Source organism: Ailuropoda melanoleuca, chromosome 2, assembly GCF_002007445.2.
Source record: "Ailuropoda melanoleuca isolate Jingjing chromosome 2, ASM200744v2, whole genome shotgun sequence".
Lineage (NCBI taxonomy): Eukaryota > Metazoa > Chordata > Mammalia > Carnivora > Ursidae > Ailuropoda > Ailuropoda melanoleuca.
The window spans coordinates 106,834,521-106,860,254 of record NC_048219.1 but is presented as its reverse complement, the minus strand read 5'-3'; the positions used below and the strand labels follow the sequence as shown (position 1 = coordinate 106,860,254).

At 46.1% G+C, this 25,734-nt stretch overlaps 1 protein-coding gene across 6 annotated transcripts in view; it reads right to left on the bottom strand.

Annotated features, from left to right (window-relative positions):
• Positions 1–25,734, bottom strand: part of MGAT5 (alpha-1,6-mannosylglycoprotein 6-beta-N-acetylglucosaminyltransferase) — a 329,395-nt gene that overhangs the window by 198,713 nt on the left and 104,948 nt on the right. For 3 of the 6 annotated variants that reach the window (XM_034654457.1, XM_034654462.1, XM_034654458.1), the window contains one exon: positions 14,233–14,615. In XM_034654457.1, the coding sequence (XP_034510348.1) occupies positions 14,233–14,473 (241 nt within the window). In that variant the 5' untranslated portion in view covers positions 14,474–14,615. The remainder of the gene's footprint in view (positions 1–14,232; positions 14,616–25,734) is intronic. The other 3 variants (XM_034654459.1, XM_034654461.1, XM_034654460.1) reach the window with 1 other exon arrangement.

The following is a 25,734-nucleotide window of genomic DNA, read 5'->3' as shown; positions in this document are numbered from 1 at the left end:
AAGGCCTCCAGACATTGCCAATGCCCCTGCAGGGAGAGAGGCGCAATGCCCCAATTTGAGGACCACTGAGTTAGGCATATGCTCCCATCCCTTTCTTCCTCACTGCTCCTTCATACAGGGGGAAGTGTGAGAACAGACACTGAGCTCGCATTATGTGCGAACTCCATCTGCTGAGGCACCAGAGGCACTGCTACAAATACAACGCAAAGTACAATGAAGGAGATCGGCCCTCCTCTCTACAGGAGCTGACAGAAGTCCAGCCCATGCTGATGGTCTCTCAAAGGCTGGTAACCTTCTAGAATTTTTGTCTTTTTGTTAAAAGGCAAGAGGACTATGGGACAGAACCCCCCAACCCGTAGTTATTGGTGATAGTCACAGGTGGAGCACACCCTAGGCAGAATACAAAACTGTCACATCAACCTTAAGATGACACAAACAAATGGAAAGATATTATATTCCATGCTCATGGGTTTGAAGAATATTGCTAAAAAATCTATACTACCCAAAGCAGTCTAGAGACTTAACATAATTACCATCAAACACCAACAATATTTTTCACAGAACTAGAACAAATAATCCAAAAATCTGTATGGAACCACAGAAGACCATGAATAGCCAAAGCAATCTTGAGAAAGAAGACCAAAGCTGGAGGTATTACAATTCCAGACTTCAGGATGTATTATAAAGTGATAGTAAACAAAACTGTATGGTACTGGCACACAAACAGGCACATAGATCAATGGAATGGAATACAGAGCCCAGAAATAAACCCACAACTCTATGGTCAATTAATCTATGACAAAGGAGACGAGAATATGCAATGGGAAAAAGACAGGGTCTTTAACAAATGGTTTTGAGAAAACTTGACAGCCACATGGAAAAGAATGAAACTGGACCACTTTCTTATACCATATTCAAAAATAAACTCAAAATGGATTAAAGACCTAAATGTGAAGCCTGAAATCATAAAAACCTTAGAAGAGAGCACAGGTATTAATTTCTCTGACATTGACCATAACAACATTTTTCTAGATAGGTCTCCTGAGGAAAGGAAAACAAAAGCAAAAATAAACTATTGGGACTACATCAAAATAAAAAGTTTTTGCAGAGTGAAGGAAACCATCAACAAAACAAAAAGACGACCTACTGAATGGGAGAAGATATTGGCAAATGGTATATCCGATAAGGGGTTGATCTCCAAAACATACAAAGAACATGTATGACATCCCCAAAAAACCAATAACCCAATTAAAAAATGGGCAGAAGACATAGACATTTCTCCAAGAAGACATCCAGATGGCCAACAGACACATGAAAAGATGCTCAACATCACTCCTCATCAGGGAAATGCAAATCAAAAGTACCATAAGACATCATCACCTCACACTTGTCAGAATGGCTAAAATCAACAACATAAGAAACAAGTGTTGGTGAGGATGTGGAGAAAAAGGAACCCTGATGCACTGTTGATGGTAATACAAATGGGTGCAGCCACTGTAGAAAACAGTATGGAGGTTCCTCAAGAAATTAAAAATAGAGGGGCACCTGGGTGGCGCAGTTGTTAAGCATCTGCCTTCGTCTCAGGGCGTGATCCCGGCGTTATGGGATCGAGCCCCACATCAGGCTCCTCTGCTATGAGCCTGCTTCTTCCTCTCCCACTCCCCCTGCTTGTGTTCCCTCTCTCGCTGGTTGTCTCTATCTCTGTCAAATAAATAAATAAAATCTTTAAAAAAAAAAAAAAAGAAAGAAATTAAAAATAGAAATACCAGTAATAATCCAGCATATTGCTACTGGGTATTGACCCAAAGAATAGGAAAACACTAATTCAAAAAGATATATGCACCCCTATATTTATTGTAGCATTATTTATAATAGCCAAATTATGGAAGCAATCTAAGTGCCCAATAAGCAAAATGGATAAGAAAAATGTGGTGTCCACAAAGGAATTCTACACAACCTTAAAAAAGGATGAGATCATGCCATTTGAGACCACATGAGTAGACCTAGGGAGTATTATGCTAAGTGAAATAAGTCAGACTGGGAAAGACAAATACCTTAAAAAACAAACAAAGAGCATAATCAGACCTATATATTCAGAGAATGAACACCTGCCATGGAGGACGGTGTGGGGGACGAGCAAAATGCGGGAAGGGGAGTGGAACACACAGGGCTCCAGGTATGGAATAAGTAAATCACAGGAATAAATGGCACAGCATAAGGAACAGAATCAACAATACTGTAAATAGAGTGATAATTACACTAGTGATGAACACAGACTAATGTACAAACTTGTCAAATCACTAAGTCACACACCTGAAACTAATTTAACATCGTGTGTCAACTATACTAAAAAAATGTCAAAACACAAGAAGCCAGTCTTCCTCGATTCCTAAAATACAGTCACCAATAAGGGTACCTACTATCTCTTGTTGACCTCACCTACTAGAGGGTGACCTCTGTGACCGTGTGACATGGTACAACGAAGGGAAGTCATGATGACGTTCACTACTGCAACTACACTCCGTACCACCACCAGCGCTGCCGCTACCACCCTGCCCCCAGCACCACTGACTGAGCTCTATGTGTCAGCTGCTGTCCCCAGCACTTCTCATGGATTACTTCATGGGTCCTGCCAAGACAATATGAGGAACGTATTATTGTTACCATCTCCATTTTATAGATGATAAGCCACAGCACAGAGAGGTGAAGTAATTTGAGCCAGATGATTGCAGATCAAGGCTTCCATCTCACAGTCTGGCTCCAGACCCAATGGCTCTTCCCTACCTTACCTACCGCCTCTGAAGGACCACTATGGACCTGCCAGCCAGCAAGCATCTCTGACCTGCTGCTTCTAAGCACACTTATCGGGGATGAACCTCTGGGCTTCTGCCATGTGCTTGTGTTAAGTCATATCCCAACCACCCTCAAGACTCACTGATGCCAATGTTCTGTGAATAACTCCCACACTAAAAATAATGAAGAGTCTGAATTTCCATAACTTCTGCCTGAAAATGAAAATGGAATATAAAGCGATCAAAAACCCTGGACTCCCTAGGCACTTTACCTGGATAGGCATGTTTTCTCTTCCAGTATGAAAGAAAAGAAGTTCATTTTCAACAAGCAGCTGTTTTATTTCAAGACAGTTCGACACAAAAGATAGTGTCAATAAAATACACAAGGGCAAAGATGATGTCAAGCCCACCTCTGTGTCCTCACCAACTGGCACACTGCAGTACTCAGTTACGTGTGTGTTACATAAGTGAACAGATGAATGAATGAACCAACAAATAAATGGACTGTAGTCTTCCCACCAATAAGGCTAAGAAAATCATACATTTCTAGGTGATGAAATTATTTCTCACCCTTTGCATTTTACTGTTTTATTGCAAAAACTGTTTTATTGCAATTTTAAATACCAGAACATTTTTGTGTTTTAGTCTTAATGATAATCCATTTACCCAATAAGACTGTACGCCCAAGGATAATTTCTACAGAGCTTAATAAAGAAATTAGGGCAAATATATTCCTTCAAATTCTAGTGTAACATTTTTATATTTATCATTGTGTTTTACAGTTATTATAGCAGTAAAATGTGTCCTCAGCAGGATTACAATTTTCAATCACTAACAGGCTTTCAAAATTTTGTTTGTGCTTCAAAGCCTTAGCCATAAAAATTTAATCCCAACATTACTACCGCAATTCTGTATTCCTAAAACTTACTGTACATGATAAAGACGAGATCAAAGCAATTGAAAACATTTAAAATGTCCTTCTGGGGGAAGTTACCTTAGCTTTCTATCATGCTAGAAGTGCTTTGATCAAGGGCGAGATCGACAAAAATCTCAGAACAGGTGCCCTGACAGCTTCTGTAAGTTTTCATTTCCAAAAAGCATGACTCCAGGGGGTGAGTAGGGGCTGGAAGATGTTGCTACATTCTTGAGCAGGGCAGCCAAGGCGATTTCACTGCCGGCTAGATGTGCCTCCAGAGCCGGAGCCCAAGGAGACAAGATTTCAAGACAAAGGGGGTCCCACTGGTAGAAAAAGTCTATCAGTTTATAGGTCTATCGGTTAAAGTTGTGAGACAGGGCAGCAAACCCTGATTGCCCAGATTATTCAGGCCATTAGTATTTGAGGAATGATCAAGAAAGGGAGTGCATAGGGCCTATGCTAGCCACACTGTTCCCCTGGGACATGCTCCCAAAGTAGTGGTTATCCAGCCCACTGTTCTCCAGGCCAACCTTCACCAGGCTCTGTCCTCAAGGCACTCCATCAGAATCTGTAGAACCCACGAGTTAAGGACTTTGGGCACAGCCGTGATGGGCTACTTTAAGGTGCAGCCAGTGTGATTCACTGGCACAGAACCAACTGTGCAATGAGCAAGGACTTATATCTGAATGGCAAAAAATTATCTGCATCTGAACTTGCTCCTAATCCAAGTCGCCCTTCATCATGGCCGCCCCCAGAGGCAGAGTGCCAACAAGGAGCAGCTTCACTTGCTGCTTGGGAGAAACCAGCAAAGACAGGGCGCTAATGAGAAAGGAAGGTGCTAATGAAAAAAGAATTAGCCCCAACCTCTCATTTCCATTGACTGCCAGAATGTCAAGTTTCATCAGTAATATATTTTTAATTTCACAGTGACCTCTCCACAGAAAGACAATACAGTTAGACTAATAAGCAAAATCCAGTCCATTCATTACGTATAAGGACACTGTAGTGTTCTCTATTATAGGTAAGAACTGGACACTACCCAAACGCCCAACAAAAAGATTAAATTACATATGCCCATCCATTCATAAGACAGAATAAATCACTAGATTGGAACTCAGGGAGGGCAAAGCAGGTGTCTTGTCATCTCTGTTTATCACCACCGGCTGTTAACGTCAGGAGCTCACTGATTATTTATTGAACGGATGGTTTTAAAAAAAAAAAAAAAAAGAGTGCATGGCCGTTAAAAATATCTAAGGGCATGAAGAAATATAACAAAGTAAGAGTTTAAAAAGCTGTATATGAAATATTCCAATTTTTTAAATGACATGTGCACATATATGCATTTTAAAAAAGGACCGGAGGGAAATCAAAATTTATCTGGATTTGGGGTTAGGGAGTATTTTACCTTTTAGTCTTTATTTCTAGGAGTACAAAAATGGGCGTGGCATCTTCCTTGCCCTTGTGTGTTTTACTGACAGCATCTTCTATCTTGTGCTAAATAGTTTGGAAATGGTGACTCACACAGCTGCTTCTGTTGAAAATGAACTTCTTTTCTTTCACGTTACAAGAGAAACCAAGCCTACCTAGGGTTAAGGACCAAGAGAGTCCCAGGTTTTTCACTGCCTTATAGTCTACATGCTCTCCACTTTATATATTCACAGTACTCTCACAATCACGGAGGCTTAAATGCTATTTGCAAATACATCCAGTGCAGTGAATTCTACCCTCACCAAGATACTGGCAGTGGATTCTACCCTCACCAAGATACTGGCCCCAAGTACCCGATGTCAGGTAAGAAGATACCTCCTGCCCTCGAAACGCCTCAGTTATTGACCCTCACAGCCTTCCCGCATTTGAATTCTTTTATATATATATATATAAATTTTTATTATATTAGTCCCCATACAGTATATCATTAGTTCTTGATGTAGTGTTCCATGATTCATTTTGTTGAATTCTTAAAAGCCACCTAAAGTCCCAACTGCACTCTCACCCTGCAGCCATCGCAGGCAGCCACACTATGTCACGAAGGACACTGAATCACCACCTCAAAGGGCAGCACGGATGCTCAGTATTACTGACTACTGTTCTCTCCCGGGTTAGGCTGCAAGGGCAGATTTCAGCTTTGACTCCCATGTGTTCCAGAAGCGAATGTTATTCCAGAGGTGCTACAGGGGTTGTCTCTAGCATTTCCAGGCATTTTCTAGGCAGCAGAATGGGAGAAAAAAATCGTATCTTGGCCTGTTGATGACATCAAGTGTGTTATGGAATCTGTCAATAGCCAGAATAGAGCTCTTGGGCTGTTCTCTCAGTTTTCTGGACACCCAGCCAGCTGCATGGAATAGGAGTCCAACATTTTAGTCCTTTGTACGGAACAGAAATGGATTCAGGCTCTGAGTGGTAAAGCACCACTGTCACTCAGGGTCCCGACCTGACTCTTGGGCCCACACCTCCCCCACCCTGTCAGGAAAGGCAGCCGCCACACGCTCTTCCTTCTCGCTCACTACCTGTACCAGAAACAGTACCCAGCTGCACTGCCCTCCTTCAGAGAGGGTGTGAGCTCACCAAATCCAGCTCAGCTCCCAGACCACAAAGGAAAGCCTTCTCTTTTGAACAGGGCAGTGACAATCACCTCTCCTGTTTCTAAAATGCCAAAGTCACCCTGTGGAGCTAACAGACTTTCAGAAAGGGACCCAGGTAAGAGCCAAACAGCATCTCTCTGGAGCCCAGGGCAGTAGTTCTCAACCCTGGTGGTACTGTCAAGGCAGGCCCGGTGATTGTGGTGGACAAGCCTGGCCTGTCCTTGTCTAGGAGGGTAGTGGCAAGCCTGCCTTCCTCCCTCTGGAGGAGAGCTTGCTTCTTCTTCTGTCTTATCCCCTGTAAACGCGGAGAACAGCTACATAAACACATTCCTGAAGCCCTATGTTCAGACATGTAAACAAACGCCCACTTCACACGAACAATTTTGGTGGGGTGGTAACAGATGCAGGTACATGTCGGCCAAGGTTAGTGATAACTCCCAACAATGAATGCATTTCACTCATCTAAGCGCCGAAATAAGCTTCGTAACATGTAAGCCTTACAACAAGCCTATGAAGTGAATGATATTATATTCCCTATTTTACAAAAGAGGAAGCGGGCTTTTAAAACATCAATCACCTGCCCAGGGTCACATGCCTAGTAAGGAACCCTATGGCCACATAGAAACACTCTCTAAAACCTTCCAGAATAAACCCTGGTTCCTGTGTCAGAATCAGGAGCACAACAGCTATTTGGAGCCACCAGACACATAGTCTCTGGGGAATCTCTTCCCCTTTTCAGTCTCACTAGAAACTTTACTTTCAAATTAGCCCCAGCTGTAACTGTCCCACAAAGACAAAGTCGGGGTGAAGGGGCTGCCGTTGATCACTCCTGGCTCCTACTAAGTGCCAGGCACACACTGAGCCCTGGGGTATGGGGAACAAGAGAGGCAAAACTCCCTGCTCTATGGGGGCTCATATGCTACATGGGGGAGAGGGATGATCAACAGGCCCAATGACTGTGTAATGACAGGTGGTTTAGTTGTCGTGAAAATAGGTGGCTGAAATGCTGTAAGACCGAGAATGAGATTGTGGAAGAGAAAACGGAAGGGGAGGTGGAGTGAGCAATGGGGAGAGGAGGCATGCAGGTGGGAGGAAGAGCAGAGGTGGAGACGCGGGGACAGGCGAATGTTCAGTCACCACCCCCTGCCACTGGTCCCAGAAGACAGCTAGAGTGCCCAGACAGACCCGGGAAGGGTCAACGGCTCCTGAGGGTGGCCACAGTGGCATGAGGTGTGCCCAGGCCGTTCTGACAGGCCACTGGGTGAAGTGAGCAACCCCACTTCAGGGGCCAGGGCTCACTGAGACCAACAGTCACACCCCCTCATGCACGTTTTCTCCTCAAGCCAGGACTTGAAGCACCAATGAGGCAGGAAAAGACAGGTCCCACGGACAAAGGGAGCAGAAGAGGCTCCAATCCCTCCCAGAAACAGTCTGACTGTCTCCTGTCTACAGAACCCCCAAGGCCCTCCTCAGACATGCGGCCTCACTGGGTATGCTTGGGAACTCGGCCTGGCTCTGCCGGGGGTGCCAGGCAGGGGCGGGGGGGAACTGCCACCACACATCCCTGGAAGAATCCCAAACCCGGAGAGGCCTGTTTTAGGTGCCCAACTTTCTAAAGCAGAAAGCCCTGTCTTTAATCACACCAGCCACGTCCCCGTAGAGTAACCACAACCTCCTCAGACACACCAAACAGCCCAGCTTTTTTTTTTTTTTCTCCCAGTGTCGCTCCAAAACAGTGAGTTTCCCTCAAGGGCAGAGAATTGCTGCTTTGGCAATGGTGGTTTTCCACATCACCCCAGCCCTCCAAGAAAACAGTCCCTTTATCATATTTGTAGGAACAGAGGCAAAAAGAAGAAACCAAATAAATAAAATTTCTAAAAAACCAAAGTCACTCTTTTTTTTTTTTAATCTCCAGTGAAATCCAACCTAAGTATTTTCTGTTTTCTTTTTCACAGCAGAGGTGGAACGAAACCCACGTAAAAGCTCCCCTGACTCTTCGGACGTGACCTAGGCCTGCCACTCCGAGCAGGGGCTACCTCAGGTCGCCATACCAGCATCACAGTGGGGGGGTCTCCCTTTGGTCTGTGAGCAGAACCCTAAATGACGTTAATGTCTTAGAAATGGGCATCCCCAGGCCAACGAGGGCCACCTGAAGCCCAATGCATTGCCCCTTGACCAGCAACCAAAAACCCTACCCTCTTCTCCAGGGCATAGGGTATGTAAGCCCCACCTCCTTAAGGAAAAGGGAGGAACTCCCTTCCTCCTTAACTCCTGGGCTGAGGAAGAGAAGTAAGGGGGATAACGGGGTGGGGCCAGGGCCCCCAGGCAGGGGCAGGCCAGGCTCACTCACAAGAACATTCATCCCCCTTCACCTCTCTCCCCCTGCCATCACACTGAGATCCAGAGCCCAAAGGACCACTGTATGCTCTGCCCACCTTCCACACTGCTCCTTGCTCACATAATTCAGCCGCAGCAACCTCTGTTGCGGCCCTAGGGTGCCTAGGCAGGCCTGTGGCACACACCCTGCCTTCGTGTCTGGCATGCTCGGCCTCAAGCGCCCTCCTCCTCCCACCCTACCCGCAGCTCCTTGGCGTCAGCAGGGCTAAGAGACACCTAATAAGAGGCTTTCTTTGACCTTCTCATTCCAAGTAGTGCCTCACGTACTTTTTTTAAAAAATCACATATCCCTGTGTCATTTTTTTTCCCTGGAATTGATTATTATCTGATGTTGTCTCATATACTATTTCTCCCCTCCAAAATGAACATAGCCTCCATGAGAGCAGGGACCCCATCCATCTTTCTCTGGCTGTATGCACAAAGCCTAGACCGCACTGCCATATACCTGCAAAGCACACAGCCATTTCCCAGAGTGCCAGGCTTGAGGGATAATAGCCAATCAAGGGGACAGTTGAGGCTCAAGAAGTCCAGGGAATCAGGACGGACACTGGAGATAAGGCAGAGTAGGAGGTCAAGAGGGAAAACTGGCAGCAGGGAAACAGGATATGAGCGGGGGAAGGGGGTGGCAGAAAAGCTGCAGGCCTACAGCTGCTCCAGCCTGAGCTGCGTCCCAGCATCCGGAACAGTGAAGAGCAGCAAACAGGCAAGAAAGGTCACAGTTCATAAGGTGTGGATGGGCCACAAAGCGAGGCCATCTCTCACTGCCCAGAGAACACAAGCAGACGGGGCCAGTGTCGTAGATAAGAGGCAATCACTGGGCATCAGAATTTGGGTCAGGCCGTCAGAGACAGAGATCAATTCACCTCAGAAACAAGAAGGGCATTGACGAGGGTGAGGGACAGCATTCATGACACCATTCCCAGGAAGTCACTGATAGGCATGGCCCTGCCGCGCAGGCCAGGGAGAGGCGGTGGAGGCCGCGCTGCAGGAGGCCCTGGCTCCGCACGCCCCTCTCCGGAGCGGCAGAGGAGCGCGCAGAAACGCCCTCCACACCCACACATGAATGCTCCGACTGTTCCACACAGACCGCCTGGGACATCTTCCAGGCGCTTCTGAATCACCAAATCCCACAAGAAGTTCCGAAGTCTCTTTTCAAGTCAGCAGAACAAGGAGGGGGCAAGAGATACTGTGTGCAAGCTCCACGATGGTTTGGGGACCAGTCAGACCGGCAACACCTGACTCGCAGCACCGTGCTCACACCGCACAGTCACACAGTGGGACAGGAGCTGATACCCACTCCCAAAGTAGTGTGCTGTCCCGAGGGCCCGGGCCACACTGGCTGCCTCCAAAGCCCATGCTCCTAACCACTAGCCCCTTGACCGGCCACTCAGCACAAGCATTTCCAGGGGCGCCTGGGTGGCTCAGTCAGTTAAGTGTCTGCCTTCGGCTCAGGTCATGATCCCAGGGTCCTGGGATAGAGTCCCCCATCGGGCTCCCTGCAAGGCGGGGAGCCTGCTTCTCCCTCTGCCTCTGCTGCTCCCCCTGCTTGTGCTCTCTCGTGCTCTGTCAAATAAGTAAATAAGCATTTCCAGAGAAGAGAGAAACACAACATCTGGATGTACACCTTATATGAAGATGTCTTCAAGCGGATTCAAATGTAGAGATACAAGAGTCTTAGGACAGCAAGCAAAATCCTGAAGAGTGCCCTATGGATAGAGCAGGGATTGACAGACATTTTTGGTGAAGGACCAGAGGTAAACATTTTGGACTTCATAAGTCCCCGGGGCATCTACTCAGCTCCTGCCATTGTAGTGCAAAAACAGCCACAGACAACAAACAAAGGGGCCGGGAGGGTCCCAAACACTTTACCTGTAGACCAAGGCAAGCTTGCTGCCCGGGCCTTAGACCACGGGATTCTGGCAAAATTGTTGAGTCAAGGAGGCAGGTGACCTGATGAGTATTTTAGACTGAATTATGGGGACTCCTGAGAGATGGAGTCAGCGTGTTTTAGATGTCCTCTAAAATCCTGGTTTTATCACGCCTCTGTGTTACTACAGTTCCTATAAACAACTGGGAGTGCTTCTGTTTCAATCAACATTTATTTACATAACCCAACAGAGGTCCAAATTTGACCCAAAGGTCACAGCTTGCTGAACTCTTCTGCTCTAGGACCTCAAGTCAGGGATTCTAAAAATTCAGTAATAATCTGAAGTCAGCTACAAGGAGTCTTCAAATACCTGCCCCAGCTACTAAAGACACATTTATAGCATCCTAAGAGCCTCTGATTATGCCAAAACAGGGATGGGAGAAAGAAGGTGTTTATTATTATTATTTTTTTTTTGGTCTAATAATGGGATTGACTCAGAGCAGACATAGAGCCCAGCCACACAGGATCAGCTTTTCACTCTCTCAGGGCAGACATCTAGGCAGTGCTCTGTACGTGGGCTCCATCTGTGGCAGAAAAAGACTACAAACCACTGAACATCCTGCGGTCTTTGCATCTCCTGACATCAACCACCAGAGCTGCCTGGCTGTTGACATGCCCACCAATGGTACTGACGGACTGCAGGGGAAGCACACACCATCAGAAAGGCTCTCCAGCTTCCCGTGACTGGCCCTGGACCGCATCATCTTGCTCCATCCTAGTCGTTGGTGCCCAGAACTGAGAAATGGAGAAGGCCAGGCTATCGAATTCTAAAGAATAAAAATTAGCTATCTGCTTGGGAACATCCTTAAGAGGATGCTGTTAGTGTTTTCTGTTTCATTCTTAGTGCGGCAATCCTCTGAGGTAGGGAGGGAGGCAGTTTTGCACCCCTCCCTCATCTGGACTTATTTTTGATGGTCACAACTGGCATCTAGCGGGTACAGATGCCAGAGATGCCATTCTGCACCCTGCAGCGCATGAACAGTCCCCACAACGAAGAATTATCTAGCCCCAAATGCCAAAGTGCCGACGTGACAGACCCAGTTTTAGTGGGATTTTGCCACATGATGGTTCCAGGGCCTCGAGCACATAGGCACAGTCCAATTAAATTCCACAGACTCAGCCCCAAAGAGCACTTTGATTGACATGCTGAGTGGACAAGATACAAGAGAAAAACAGCCACGTGTGTTACATCTGCTGATGGGGCCTGCTGGGTTGTTTCTTTGCTGTTCTTGAGAAAAAGAAGAATGACTTCGCTAAAGTTCACCTGTGAAAGCAGGAAGCTGGAACCCAGTTTTGTAGTTCCTCTGAGCTCCAAACTCCTACATGTATAAGCATATAAGATGGCCAAAATTCTAACAGACTACTCCGGGGTTCTGGTAACTTTCTACAGTACATAGTGTCTGCAAGGTTGAAAGCTAAGACCACATCACCGCTCCTGAGGACACAGAGGAAGCCTACCCTAGGAGACGTTCAGCAGGAAAAAAGAAATAAAACACTCGGAACAACCAGGGAAATGCAAAGTCTACAAATTTACCACTTATGGGGTTTCTTCTTCCCCATGGAAAAGGTTTGACAGATTCAGATCAACAGAAGGAGGAGATTACTAACCGACTGCTCCCCTCTCCCCCAAAATATTTAACATGGAATGTACCGAACCAGAAACTTGAAAATCGCATCTATTTTACTGGTTATATCTACTTGTTGCACATGAGTGACACTAATGGTGACAGTTTGCTTTATTTATTCTTTCTGATGGTTTACCTACGATATTTGGGAAATATTACAGAACACTGAAGTCAATAAGTAATTTTCAAATGCAGCCTCTGAAAAACTAGTTGCAATGTGGGTTCCCAAAATGGAGTCTCATTTTTTAATCCATCAGATCAAAAAAAGGAGAGCATTTATTTAGACATGTGGAAAGTCAATGCCTATAGACACTGCCAAATCAAATAGATTAAAAGCAGACAAGCAAAATCGTTCCAACAGTAGGCACTGAAAAAGAATTTCCACATTGTACTTGTTAAAAGCAACCATTTTCAGGGAACCTGGGTGGCTCAGTTGGTTAAATGTCCGACTTTTGGTTTCAGCTCAGATCATGATCTCAGGGTCATGAGATTGAGCCCCACGTTGGGTTCCTCTCTGGGACTGGGGCCTGCTTAAGACTCTATCCCTCCCCTCTGCTCCCTCCCGCAACCCGCCTCTCTTAAAAAAACAAACAAACAAAAAAACCAAAAAAACCATTTTCTCTCCTTACTAAAAATATATAAAATTTAAAAGTAACCAAATTTCCTGGATCCTTTCAAAAAGAAAAAAAAATTATGTAAAATTAAGTATGATTGCCTGGGTTTGAACTCAAGCTTCCAACTGTTGCTGTGCATTTTCAGGAAAACACCACATGAACTCCATATACTTCAGAGCCCCATGACTGATGGGTCACAAAGTAGAACACCACAATTTTCCACCTCAGCCAACGCCGTTCTTGCATCTCATTTATATTACATCTCAGAGTCCCAAACCCTGAGGCCACTAAGGTCCCTGTTTACTGACTGGACTTGTCAATGAGCAACAGGACAGGCCATCTTCTACGGAGTAAGTCTACTCCCACACTCGGTCATCAAAGGAGAGCTGGGTTCCCCACAACACAGTATGATCCAAATTTCATTTGCAATTTCTGTTTTGTATTTGTGCGTCTATGTTTTTTAAAGTATTTTGCATATATGTTTGTTTTTTTGTGTATACATAAAATATCAGAAAGTATACACTGAGATATTAATTATGGTTATTTCCTAGAGTAGATTTATATGTGATTTTCTTTATTCTTGGGCGTTTTTTTTGCACGTCTACAGCTTCCAACTTATTCTATATTAAGAATAACTTTTGCCAAAAGAAAAATAAGTAATATTCTGTATGTATTCTTTCCCCCCCCCCACCTCATTTCTAAAAGAGTTTTAGGTACCCGACAAAAAAAAAGCAACATGTACAATAAGACTTCTTTCAAAGTCAGGGCAATTAGAGACAAGGGCAAGAAACAAGAGCAGTCGACTCTCAAGAAGCCAAAGATGAAAGCTATTAGTCAGCACGTAATCGCTAGTGTCCTACGTCCTGGCCGGAGGGAGGCACACACTTGGCTTTGAGTTTCTCCCCACCCTCCTTACCTCACCCTGCCCACCCCCTCCCCAGTTCTCATTCCTCCCCACATTCCTCCCCACCCTTCTTACCTCACCCCCACCCCATCTTAATTAAGTTTTGTTTAGGGAAAGATAATGAGAATATTTTTCTGTGTTCCCTGATCATACTCCCAGATGAGATCATGCAATCCAGAAATGTGTTGAGGGAAGAAAAGCTCGCTGCAAATACAACCTAGAGTGCTAACTGTTCTGCCCCTCTGCTCCTGGGGCTGGGTGTTAGTCCGTGTGCACAAGAGCTCAGAGGCTCCCCAAGGGCATGGCTTTAACTTTATAAAACTGTCCCTCTGTGCGCAACTCACTGCCGCAAAGGCAGTGGCAAGAGATGCACTCAATCCATGACAAAACCAAGGCCGCGAGCCTCTGGGGTCTTTTCGAGGCAAAGCCACACTCCATCAAGAAGCCCCAGTAGCCCCAGTAGCCCGGTGCTCACCGTAAGCTGTCATAACGCCGGCATACGGCCCATCCACCACATTCCGGTTTTCCTCTGCCAGCGCCTTGATGTACCTCTTGCTGAGGTCCAGGATCTGCTCACGCAGCATGGAGCTGCTCTCGGGCTGAGTTCGCTGCTGGATGGTAAAATGCAGGAGCATCATACCCCAGATAAAGCCAAAAGTCACAAGGAAAAAGCCCAGCTTCTGAGAGGATAGCTTCCACGGAGTAAAGAGAGCCATTGCTCTCCAGCAACTTCACCTGCCCTTGGCTCTTAAAATGTAGAAGGAAGACACAAGTTCATGGTGCGGGCTGGGTTTGCAGGCTCGTCAGTCTCACTCTGGCTCCTGCGTCAGTCGATTTCCTTTCCTCGTTTCCATTCTGCTGTGAAGAAGGGGGGAAAGTTAGCAGAGTGGTCGTGGCAAAACACAGGGAAACCAACCAGGAGCCACGTTTTCACTCAAACGGCTCCAAAACGCTAACTTCCTTTTTTCTTAATTTGCTGGTTCAATATCTTATGTTATGATTCCAGATCTGTAAGCTGAGAGGGGAAATCTGGCTAGGCGACAAAAAGCTGTACAAATACAGAGGAGGAAATGTGTGTCTGACTATGTTAACAGGTGTAGCAGGGCTGTTCCAGTCTGGACCAAGTTCAAAACAGGAAGCTTGTTTTGCAAGGTGGGGAGGAGATGGAAGGATATTTCACTGAATGTCAGCAAAAAACCCAAGTGGAGGGCGGAGTCCTAGCACCCCAGAGTACTTCTGTGCATCTGTAACTTGAGCTTACAGTCATTAGTATGTGCTCTGGCAAGGATGAGAGCATGCAGCTGGGGAGGTGAGGAAGAAACGGGGCACCTCCTCAGGGGTTATTAGACCAGGAAAGGGGAGCAAGCCCCCATATTATGTAAGCATGGCCAGCTTGCATTAGCAGTGTCTGGAGAGAGATGAGCCGAAGCTCTCGGGGCCACCAAGCGGCCTCTCCCCAGGCACCAGTGCAGACAGGCTATGCCAGCAGTACCCAGCAGTCTTCCTGTTCTAGCTACCACGAGTGAAAGAGGCACCTCACCACTCATTTGCACACTTCAGCACAGGAAACGTGGAGCACATGATAGCCTTCTTTCCTATAGTTCTCACTTTCACTTACACCCTGGGGCCAAATATGAGGTTAGAAGGCACAAAGGCACAGGTTCAATACTCATCAGCCAGCAGCTCCTATTTGGTGCTCTATTTGGGCCAAGGTCTTAAAGCAAGTCTTCCCAAAACATGAGACCGAGGTGGAGGTTGCAAATGGGTTACAAGTAGGCCTAACTCTCCACCCGATGAACCAGAGTCCTGGGTCCAGCAACCAGCCAGCTCACAAATGGCACCATTTTCTAAGTGTGGCAAGGGAAAAGCTGAGCAATGGTCTCCACGCAGGACTAACCCAGGATGTAGTTGAAGGGTGCATATGTTTTGGTTTTAAGTATCTTTCTTTGTAAGAAGCCTAAGGAATGAAGGCGAGATCTTGGAGTGCTTAGCTTTCAGAATTTATAATGTGGTGGATCTGCACTGGTCATCCTCTCTCGCTGTTTTCCTCAACTATGAACAGCCATCAGTCGTTGGATAAATAAATTCTAGGTCTGTCCCAGGCATTGTGCTAAATGCTTTCTGTGCCTTAGCTCACTGAATTCTTAGGAGAGTCCTCAATGGTAAGAACTAGTACTATCATTCTGTTATATAGATGGGAAACAAAGGTGCAGAGAGATTAACTTGCCCAAGGTCAGCCAGCTATGGGACAGAGGGGTGATCTCGGGACAGCCTAGGACTCTGTACACCATACCCTGCCTTCCCTATGCCACCTGTCTTTCCCCACCAGCCTGTATATCGATGACCAACATCTGTGTGTACGTGCTCCAAGGGTTGTAAAAGGCAACAAAGAAGAAAATGTGACAAATCTTATGTAGGTCAAAAGCCTAAAACATTTACTACTGGCCTTTAACAGAAAAAGATTACTGACCCTTGAATTCTAGGCCAGGGGCTCTTCAAAGCACGGTGCATAACTCCACAGCAGCAGAAGCACCAGTGAGAAATGCCAATTCTCAGGCCCCAACCCAGACCAACTTAAATCAGCAGCTCTGGCTGGGGGCGGTGGGGGGGGGCGGCAGGGAGACACCTGTGCTCCAACAAGCCTTCCCGGCGAATCTGATGCCTACTCCAGTCTGAGAGCCACTGATCCAGGCAGACGGATATCATCACCATGGTGTACCACTGCACCATCTCTACAGCGTGGCTCAAACTCCCTCTTGCAATACCATGTCACTTAAACTCCTCGGGCCTGGCCACATCTTCTGCACCTGCTGATCAGCCATCACCATAACCCTGCACATCCTTCTTCATGGTCTCCCCGTATTCACTCACGCTGCTTTCCCTACCTGGCTGGCTCTCTGCAGATCAAACCCATCATCCAAACCCAGCCTGTTCCCCCAAGCCCCAGCTCCACTCACACCGGCTCCAGACAGCTTTCCCTACTTCTCCAGCCTATGATGCCCCTTACTAGTCTGCAGTTTAAAACACTTGTCTGTCTATATAGATCGTCTGCCAGTTTCTGTGTGAGATTCCGTGACATCCTATAAGGGAACCTCCCACCCCCAGTCCCTGGTCCACCACCACCATGTACATTCTCAGAGAAAGACACTGGCCCCAGGGACACAATAAACCACCTGTTGACCAAGCAAGCTTGTCCTCCAGGCACTAGGGCACTTTATTCGGCCCTTCCGAATGAGGGCTACGTGAGCAGCACCCAGCCCTCTTTCTTTCCGGCACTCATTCTATAGCATATTCTATAGCATTCTATAGCTAGTATATACTATAGCTAGCATATAGCATATCAGGCCCTGGAGACTCACCAAACAAGACAGAGATCCCAGCCTCATGGGGCTGATGCTTTAAAGCCACCTCTCTAACTGGGGGCTGCCCCTGGGTCCTTAGGAAGTGGCTGTGCTTCCTGTTTGATAACCCACAACAGTGAGTCAACTGTACCCCAGGGCCAAAGGGATTTTCCCAGGGCAAGTAAACTAGACGCTATACTAAAAATGACAGCGGGCAATTTTCTTTTACTACTTTAGGGGAGAACACCAAATGCATACAGGAACTACCTGTTAACTTTCAGACAGGAAACTCCATTCCACTTCGTCAATTAAACCCCTGAAGCATCTGCTCAAGGCTGCAAAGTTAAAGCAAGGGCAGGGCCAGGTCCCAAAACGGAACAAGGGCCACAGCAGAAGGTGGCGTGCTTCTCTGCCTTGGTCTTGGGGACAGTCAGAACCACCCACAGATGGCATTTCTGAGCGGCAAAAAGATGGTCGAGAAACCCAGCCAAGCTTAAATTCTACCAGCTCAGAGACTTACAAATTTGGAGTGAAAAGCCCTCATTGCAAGTTCAGAGAACAGTTCTGATACTGAGGGCCCAGATTTTAAGTAACCATAGAACTGCCAGGAATATTCTTTTTTCCCATAGAATCTATGGTGTGAAACTGCAGCAGCTATCGCAGTATACCCGCAGCACACACGGAGAACCGAATTAGAACTCATCTCTACAATTCCTAGTAACAGAATCTTAAGACTTTTCAAAACCATTACCTGGGACACACCCCTAATTCCCACAGAAATAGGAGAGGTTGGGTGGGGGGCGGGGGGGCAACAGGACAGCAATCCTCACCAGAAGGTGCTTAATGATCAGAAAGGACTTAAGGATCATCATCAGCGATGGCCCCAAAATTCATTAGAGGCTACAGAACAATAGTGATCAAGAAGCAGCGGGTCTGCCGAAGAACCTGCCTGCCTCCAGACTTAGCTGGATCCTCCTGCAAAATAGAGCCAACAGGCACAAAAACACAGTCTATCTCAGAAGACCTTGTGGCCAAGCGGAGCAATGCCAGCCCGGGGCCATGGCCCCGTCTTTCCTCTAGAAAGAAGTCCGCACCAAGTCCGCTGGTGATGAGAGAAGCTTCTAGGCCCACCGCTGCCACTAACCACCCTCATCCGCATCTCCTGTATTCCTGTACTTCCTAAAAGAGCAGTATTCACTTGCTTCCTCCCCATTCACTGCTCAACACAGTAAAACCTGGCATCCCCCTTTCCAAAACTAATCGAAGATCTTTGGCATGGAGACGTGTCAGTTCTCTTAATTTAAAAAGTAAAAGCATATGAAAAGATGCGCAACATCATTAGCCATTAGGGAAATGCAAATTAAAACCACAGTGAGATACCAGTTCACACCCACTCCGATGGCTATACTCAATGACGACAGCTCAGAACCAGTGTTGGTGAGCTGTATAGAAATTGGAACCTTTATATACTGCGGGTGGGAATGTACAATGAGGTAGCTGGTGTGGAAAGTAGTCTGGTGGTGCCTCAAATGGTTAACCACAGAGTTACCATGTGACCCAGGCAACTCCACTCCTAAAATTCTCCCAGAGAAATGAAAGTCTATGCCCACACTAAAACTTGTACACAAATGTTCATAGCAACCTTGCTCGTAATAGACAAAAAACCCGAACAACTCAAATGTCCATCAACGGATGGACGGATGGATGAGAAAAACATATGCAATGGCATACTACTAAATCAACGGGAATAAGTTAGGTCCTGGTACGTGCTCCAGTACAGCCGCTCCCTGAAAACGTTATGCGAAGTGAAAAAAGGCAGTCCCAGAAAACTACATATTGTATCATTCTATTTTTATGCAATGCCTGGAGGAGGCAAATCTACAGACGCAGAAAATACAACAGTCGTTGTTCTGGGCTTACGAAAACAGGGGACTTGGGAGGTGACAACCCAACACGCAAGATTTATTTTGCAGGGAAACAAAAACATTCCAAAATTAATTGTGATGGATGCACAATTCTGTGGATATATTAAAAACACTGAATTATCCACTTTATATAAGAGAGTTAGAGGATATGTGAATCGTATCTCAATAAAGCTGTTACTGAAAAAAGAAGAGAGCAAGCCCACCTCCAAAGTTGGGGTATGAAGAGGAGATATACCTGGAGACAGGCAGATGAGCCTCACGGGACCCTGTAGCCCCAGCAAGGACCCACCCCTACCCCTCCTCCCCACACCCCAGCCACGGCCAGGGCTGACCACAGGCCTACTAATCAAAGGAAATTACAAAGAGAAATCTGCCACCAGCCACCAGACATGGCTGCTCTTACGAGCTCCCCGTCAACCTCACAGGCCGCCCTTCAAGGCCTGCTTTGCTGCCAGATGCCAACTTCTCAAACCATCTGAGAACATACAGAACAATAGCCCAGCTCCAGGAGAGACAGAGGAAGCAAGCAGTTCCTGCAGCTACCCATCCAACATCCTTGGAGGGCCCATTTCTTCCATCAGGAGCGTTCTCTCCAGACCATGAGTGAAGCTGGAAATGCCTGTCCCTTCAGGAGCAAGGCCAGCCCCAACCACAGAGATGTGATCTTTTCCTACAGCCCCACAGGCCAATCCCCTCACAGCTTGCTGGTCCAACATTCACATGGGACAGCAGCACTCCAACAATCATTCACACACCCCTTCCGTCCTAACCAGCACCACTTGAAGGGCGTCGTATCTATAACCCGCGGCTATGGGCCTAACTTTTGCCTCATTTTGCGCAGTAACATTCAAGACATCCTGTCAGCTGTGCTCCTCCATGTTACCTTGGGAAATCCCAACCATATCTCAAAACTGAACCCCACCTTCTGCATGGCTGCCTAAACTAAAGACAGCACATCCTCCTTGGAACACTCACAGCAGTCTGTGCTGCTTCTGAAGGGCTTCTTACCTACTGCTCGGCAGGATAATCCTTCATCTCTCCTCGAGGGCGCCTAAGCGCCCCAAAGACCGGAAATGCCAGGAATGGCCACGCCTTGCATGCAGTGGAAGTGCAGGATGGCGGAAATGAGATGAAGAAACACACGTGATCAATGACCCCCCAAGACCTCCTTCTGGTGTGAACCACAGAGAACCCTGGCACTCTGAGTTTGTATTTGTCCTTTACCTGCCGCAAGTTTCTGCCCTAAGATCTTGTCACACAGCAGTGGAAAATCACTGTGCCCTTGAGGAGATGGGGTTCAACTACAGAGGATACGGTGGCAGTTAGGTGTGAGAAGAAAAAAACAAAACAAAACAACTTCTGACCAAAATCCCAGAAGGGGCAGTGATTGTGGGAACAAACAGGTGTCTAAGACAAGAGATGGGAAGGCGAACCAGCGGTGGGGGCGGGACCCTCGGGGGAGGGAACCTCAGGGGCTGGGACCCTCGGGGGAGGCTGCTGGTGTCCTCACCAGTTATCCAAGAGGATCCCAGGAAGACACCAGAAGGGGTGGTGAGGAAGAACTGAATGAACACTTGCTCCCAGGACTGGAAATCTTGACTCTCCAGCTTGCTCTACCCACTGGCACTGTGTGACCCTAGACAAGTGCGTCTGTCCCGGTGTCCGCACATCTGACACGGGGAAAGTTGGAGCGGCACAGAACACTGTGAGCGCTGGCCGGGTAGGAGCTGAAGGATCCGAGTTCCTGGTTTTTCAAACCACGTCTCAAAGGACTTCAGGTTCCCAGAGAGGTTTCTAGCTCTGAGGTTCCCCAGATGCTTTCATCTGAATTTTGTTTTTCTTCATTTAAAATAGGTTCTTTAAAAAAAAAAATCTGTTAAAAATTTTTACACTGTAGAGATTCAGAACAAAACCTCCTCAGCTACTTCTGTATGCGTGGAGTATGAACTTTGAATTTCTGCGTTATCTGGTCAGGAAGTTAATGCTTGGCAGTGGTCTCATTTGCGTATTTGTTCTATAAAATTCAGGGCCACATATCTACTCATATAAAATTATATGACAGAGAACTGATAGCCTAATTAAATGGTAGATGAGGGTCAGTCGTAAATTGTAAGTTACAGAGGCTTTTTGTCTGACTTATGATAAGCAGTAACAAGAGTCTTTAGATAATGATTTAACTCTGAAACAATTTCCTACTACTTCTTAATTTGCATTAAGACCAACGTGGATACTGTATGGTGACTAACATAATAAAAAAATATTATATATAAAAAAAAAGACCAACGTGGAGTGTTTGGTAAACTGTTTTTAAGTTTAGACTGTAAGTCTAATGCCATGTCCGACCAACATCCAGGGGTCGGCAGAATCAAAGATAGGAAGAAAAATATACATTGATGGCACTACTGGTGGTAAGGAAGAGAGATGGTCTGGGGGGACGTTCTTGCTCTTGCTCTATGTAGGCAGGTCTCATGTTGTTAAAAGGAGAAGCAGAGGAGGACGGAAGGAAAAGCAAAGCAGAGCTTTCCTCCAAAGTCAGTCCACAGTCCTGGGAACTCGCTCTGGGCTTGTTCACGTCCCCAGTACCACCATCCTGAAACCCGCTGCCGCGCACTCAGCAGCAGCCCCCGATGTGAAGTGGGAATCCCCGACAGTTGTGATAACCACTGAGCTCGCCTCCCATCCCAGGGAGCCAAGGAGCTCAGGAACCAACCTACGTGCTGGTTCGAACAGGTCCAAACAGGAGTCCTTTTCCCCACTATCGTGACTTGGTCCTCTGACAAATTCTAGTACTTTTCTTTATAAACAGGAAAAACACATTCTCGGTGAAAACAGCTTGCTTCCTTTAGACCTGGCTAAACAAGTCCCATTTTGAGTCAGTAACTGAAAAATACCCACTGAAACAACATGCCTTTAGGATACTTGGAGAAGCTTTTTGGTTTGTTTGGTTTTTTTTTTTTTTTTTTTAAAGTCTGGGTTTTAAATGGCCAGTCCCATTTACATTTGAAGCGATCAAACCAAGATAGTCCTGTGCCCAGAATTTTCATTTATTATGCTCCACCTGCATTCTTAGTGTGGGCAGGGAAATGAAAACACCCAACCCCACCCATCGGAAAAGCAATTTGCCTGGCAGTTACACCACCCGCGGAGTGTAGTTCAGGGCTCCATCTCCTGCATCAAGAGCAAAATAAATCTTCAAATATGGTAATAAAGCTAATGGCTTTGTGTCCAGAACAGGCCAGGCTCTCCCTGCTATCAGCCCTATTTTAGCTGGCCCCCAAAGCCACTCCAAGCTGTACCTCTCGCCACTTCACATATAGCCATCTCCACCAGGGGGCACCATGGGGAAGGAAAACAGCTGGGGAAAAACACTCTTACCCTCACTGAGCCTCTAGGGTGTGCACAATACTGGCACAAGTGGAAGGGGGACAAAGGAGTAAGAAGGAAAACTATTGCTGCCAGGCCAGATAAGATCTTCACATGTTCTGTGAGTTTCATTCACCAAGCCCATAGGTTATTCACAGTTGACAGAATTTCCCATCCACAAGAAATGAAACCACAGCAAGTCCAATAATTCTGAAAACATCTATTAAACCAAAGCAAAAAGTGTAACTCCCTGGATAATGAAATAAGTCCCTTTAATCCAAGGATTTCTCAATTCCTGGTGTAACTGACATTTGGGGCCAGATAATTCTTTTTGTTATGGGCCACTGTCCTGCACATTGTAGGATGTTCTCTGAAGTCCACCATTAGATGCCATTAGAACCTTCCACTCCCAACTGTGACAATCAAAAATGTCTCCTGACATTGCCAAATGTTCCCTAGCAGTACAAATCACCCTGGTTAAGAACCACTACCTTAACCAATTAGCAGGACCTTACCCACTCGGTAGGAAGAGACTCAGAGAAGGTCAACCAAGAGGATGAGGCTGCACAGCAAGGAGAAGCAAACCAAAGTAAATTCAGGAATTAATCACCAGCCCTCAGGATGAGCAGGCAGAGACCCTGTGCTAAGGCTGAAGATCACAGGGAGAAGAGAGGGCGACTGATCCTGATGCTGTCCCAAGCTGACTGACAGATGAGTCTCATTTTCTTTCACATCCTTCAGTGCCAACACTATCTTGGCACCAGCTGCGAAGCTCATTCCTCGGCTGGCTATGCCCCCCATTTACTAATTGGTATATGGCAGTGGGGCTCTGCTCCACAAAGATCTAGTCCATAAATCAACAGGCACAGGGAAGAAGTCTTTGAGAAGACAAACACTGGACAATGCTACAGCAGTCTTTAAAAACAGCAGGACTGTCATCTGGCTTCTAGCCCAAGAAACCAGGAACACACATTATGACAGGTCAGTAATGACTAAGAAGAAAAAAAGGAACGGCCTGTGGAAAGATCACAGTGTGTAAATTTGTTAGGTAGGTCTCCTCAATGTTAAAAGAAAATACTCAAAAGATTCACTTTCACTCAAAGCCAAAGGACCGTAAAGCTACAAAAGAATTTTATGGTAAGTACACAATAAACTTTTTTCTCTGCACATCAGACTTCTGGCAACTTCCTGTATCTAGAAAACACCCATGGATGCCAACAAGCCCAGAATGGCACCAGTAATTTAAAAAAAAAAAAAGGCAAAAATACCATCAAAATCCTTTTCAATAAGTGGGGCAATGCCCTCAAGAAAAAAAGCTCATTATTCAGTAAGTGCTCCCTGAACCCTAGAAACCAATCACCCCTACCCCAGGACCCCTTGTTCTCCAGCGGGAGGGACACAGGCTGGGAGCTGGCCTGCCCATGAGTGTTCCAGTTGCACTGTCTGCAGAAATGGGACAGCTCTCCAAGCACCTGACTTGATGAACACCACCAGGTTAAATTTTTTGTTTTTTCAAAAACCTAGCTGATGAGTGAGAAGGTGCCAACACATGCACTTGGGCAAACACACACAATCTCAATCCAGTCTTATCCAATTTAAACCTTAACAATGAATTTCCCATCACTTCTAAAATGGGGCTACAGTAAATCCACATGGAGCACAGAGCCCCAAGCTCTGGCAGATCCAGGTCACAAATGCTCCAGGACTGGATTTTCTTATGAAAACACTCAACCATCAGATGCTGGTTGATAAGCTGACTTATCCCCCAATTATCAAACTAAGGTCAACTCTCCTAAATACATCAAGTATCTTCGGTCAATCCAACTGCAACCTGATCACAAGCCCTCAGATTATACAAATGTTGAGTTAACTCAAGCTAAAAAGAAGCCTCTCAGGAGAGTTTCCTGCCCTCCAAGTTAAAGACTGCCTAAACCAGGGACTCTCAATCCTGATTGACTTTGTCATCACTTGGGCTCTTTTTTAAAAACTACAGATGCCCAGGTCTCACCTCTGTCTGAGGTGTGGCCTAAGCAGGAGTATTATTTTTAAGCTGCTCGGTGATTTTAATACCCAGCCAGACATGAGCACTATTATATCCTTGGAAAGATGCTCCTTTTATCAACTCTATGGTTCCTATCCAGTGGAACCCAAAATGTGATCTATCCCAGTATTTCAAAAGATAAACTCTCTGCTCTCTACAAATGCAGATCTACTGGCTTACTATATAATCCTCTGCAAGGCACACTCGTTTTCTCCTTAAAGAATTGCAAGCTCGTCTTCCCAGGCCAACGAACGAGGAACCCTGCCCAAGAAGGCAGCCTTTCAGGAAGAGCTAGCTCACTACAGAGCCCTGTTAGATCACCACCAGACCATGGAAGGACTTATTGAGAATACCGGACTGTTAGGGCTTTTATAAACTTCTCCTTGACCTTTGGCGCCAAAGAGGAGAAATTATTTGAGGCTGTCTATCAATGCTTCTAGTAATCAGCACCTCAATTAACCTTGCAACTCAAAATCTGGTCTGTGGACTGGTAGCACTGAGATGACTGTAGTCAGAAACGCAAAATCTGAGGCCCAACTCCAGACTGAATGAATCAGAGCTGGTGTTTATAACAAGATTTCCAGGTATTTGTTTGCATATCATGGTCTAGCATGCATTGCTCTTTATCTCATCTGGGATAGTAAGAACGGGGGCCAATCAGACACTAATTTTCAGTGGGAGATGACAGAGAATACGGCACAATTTCCCTTTCTTATAATGTACACAGAACTTGATGAGATTTGATAGGACTTTTGAATAAACTAGATGCAGGTCACTAAGACCAGCTGTCTTACAAACACTCCTGTTACTGTAAGATACGTCTAGCTGGGGTGACACCTATACACGCAGATGGCAGAGTTTCCTCATTGTGAACTACGAGTACATAGAAGATAACCGGCCATGCTTTCTAACGGTGGGGTGTCGATCCATTACGCTAAAGTCAGAGACACAGTTTGAATGCATGTCTTTCAACTTTTAACTCTGATACAGCAAATAACTCCATAAAGCAAGTCACCCTAGGCAGCTTCTCCACATAGAGTTTGCACTGCTCAAAGTTGGACATTGCTGAGGTGCTCATTTTAGAACACCCACTGACCAGTCACTACTACTTTCCCAGCTGACCTCCAAGTGAATAGCCTCCAAATGAGGTAACTATATTCCCAAGGTGCCTTAATTTGGCCTAAGATGATCTTGACCAATACTGAGCTTCGGGAAATGCCTCTAGATCGGTATTTTCTGGGGCATATACTGACTTTAGAGCCACTGAAAGCCTTGCAAAGCTTTGCTGAAAGAATCTATATTTGAAG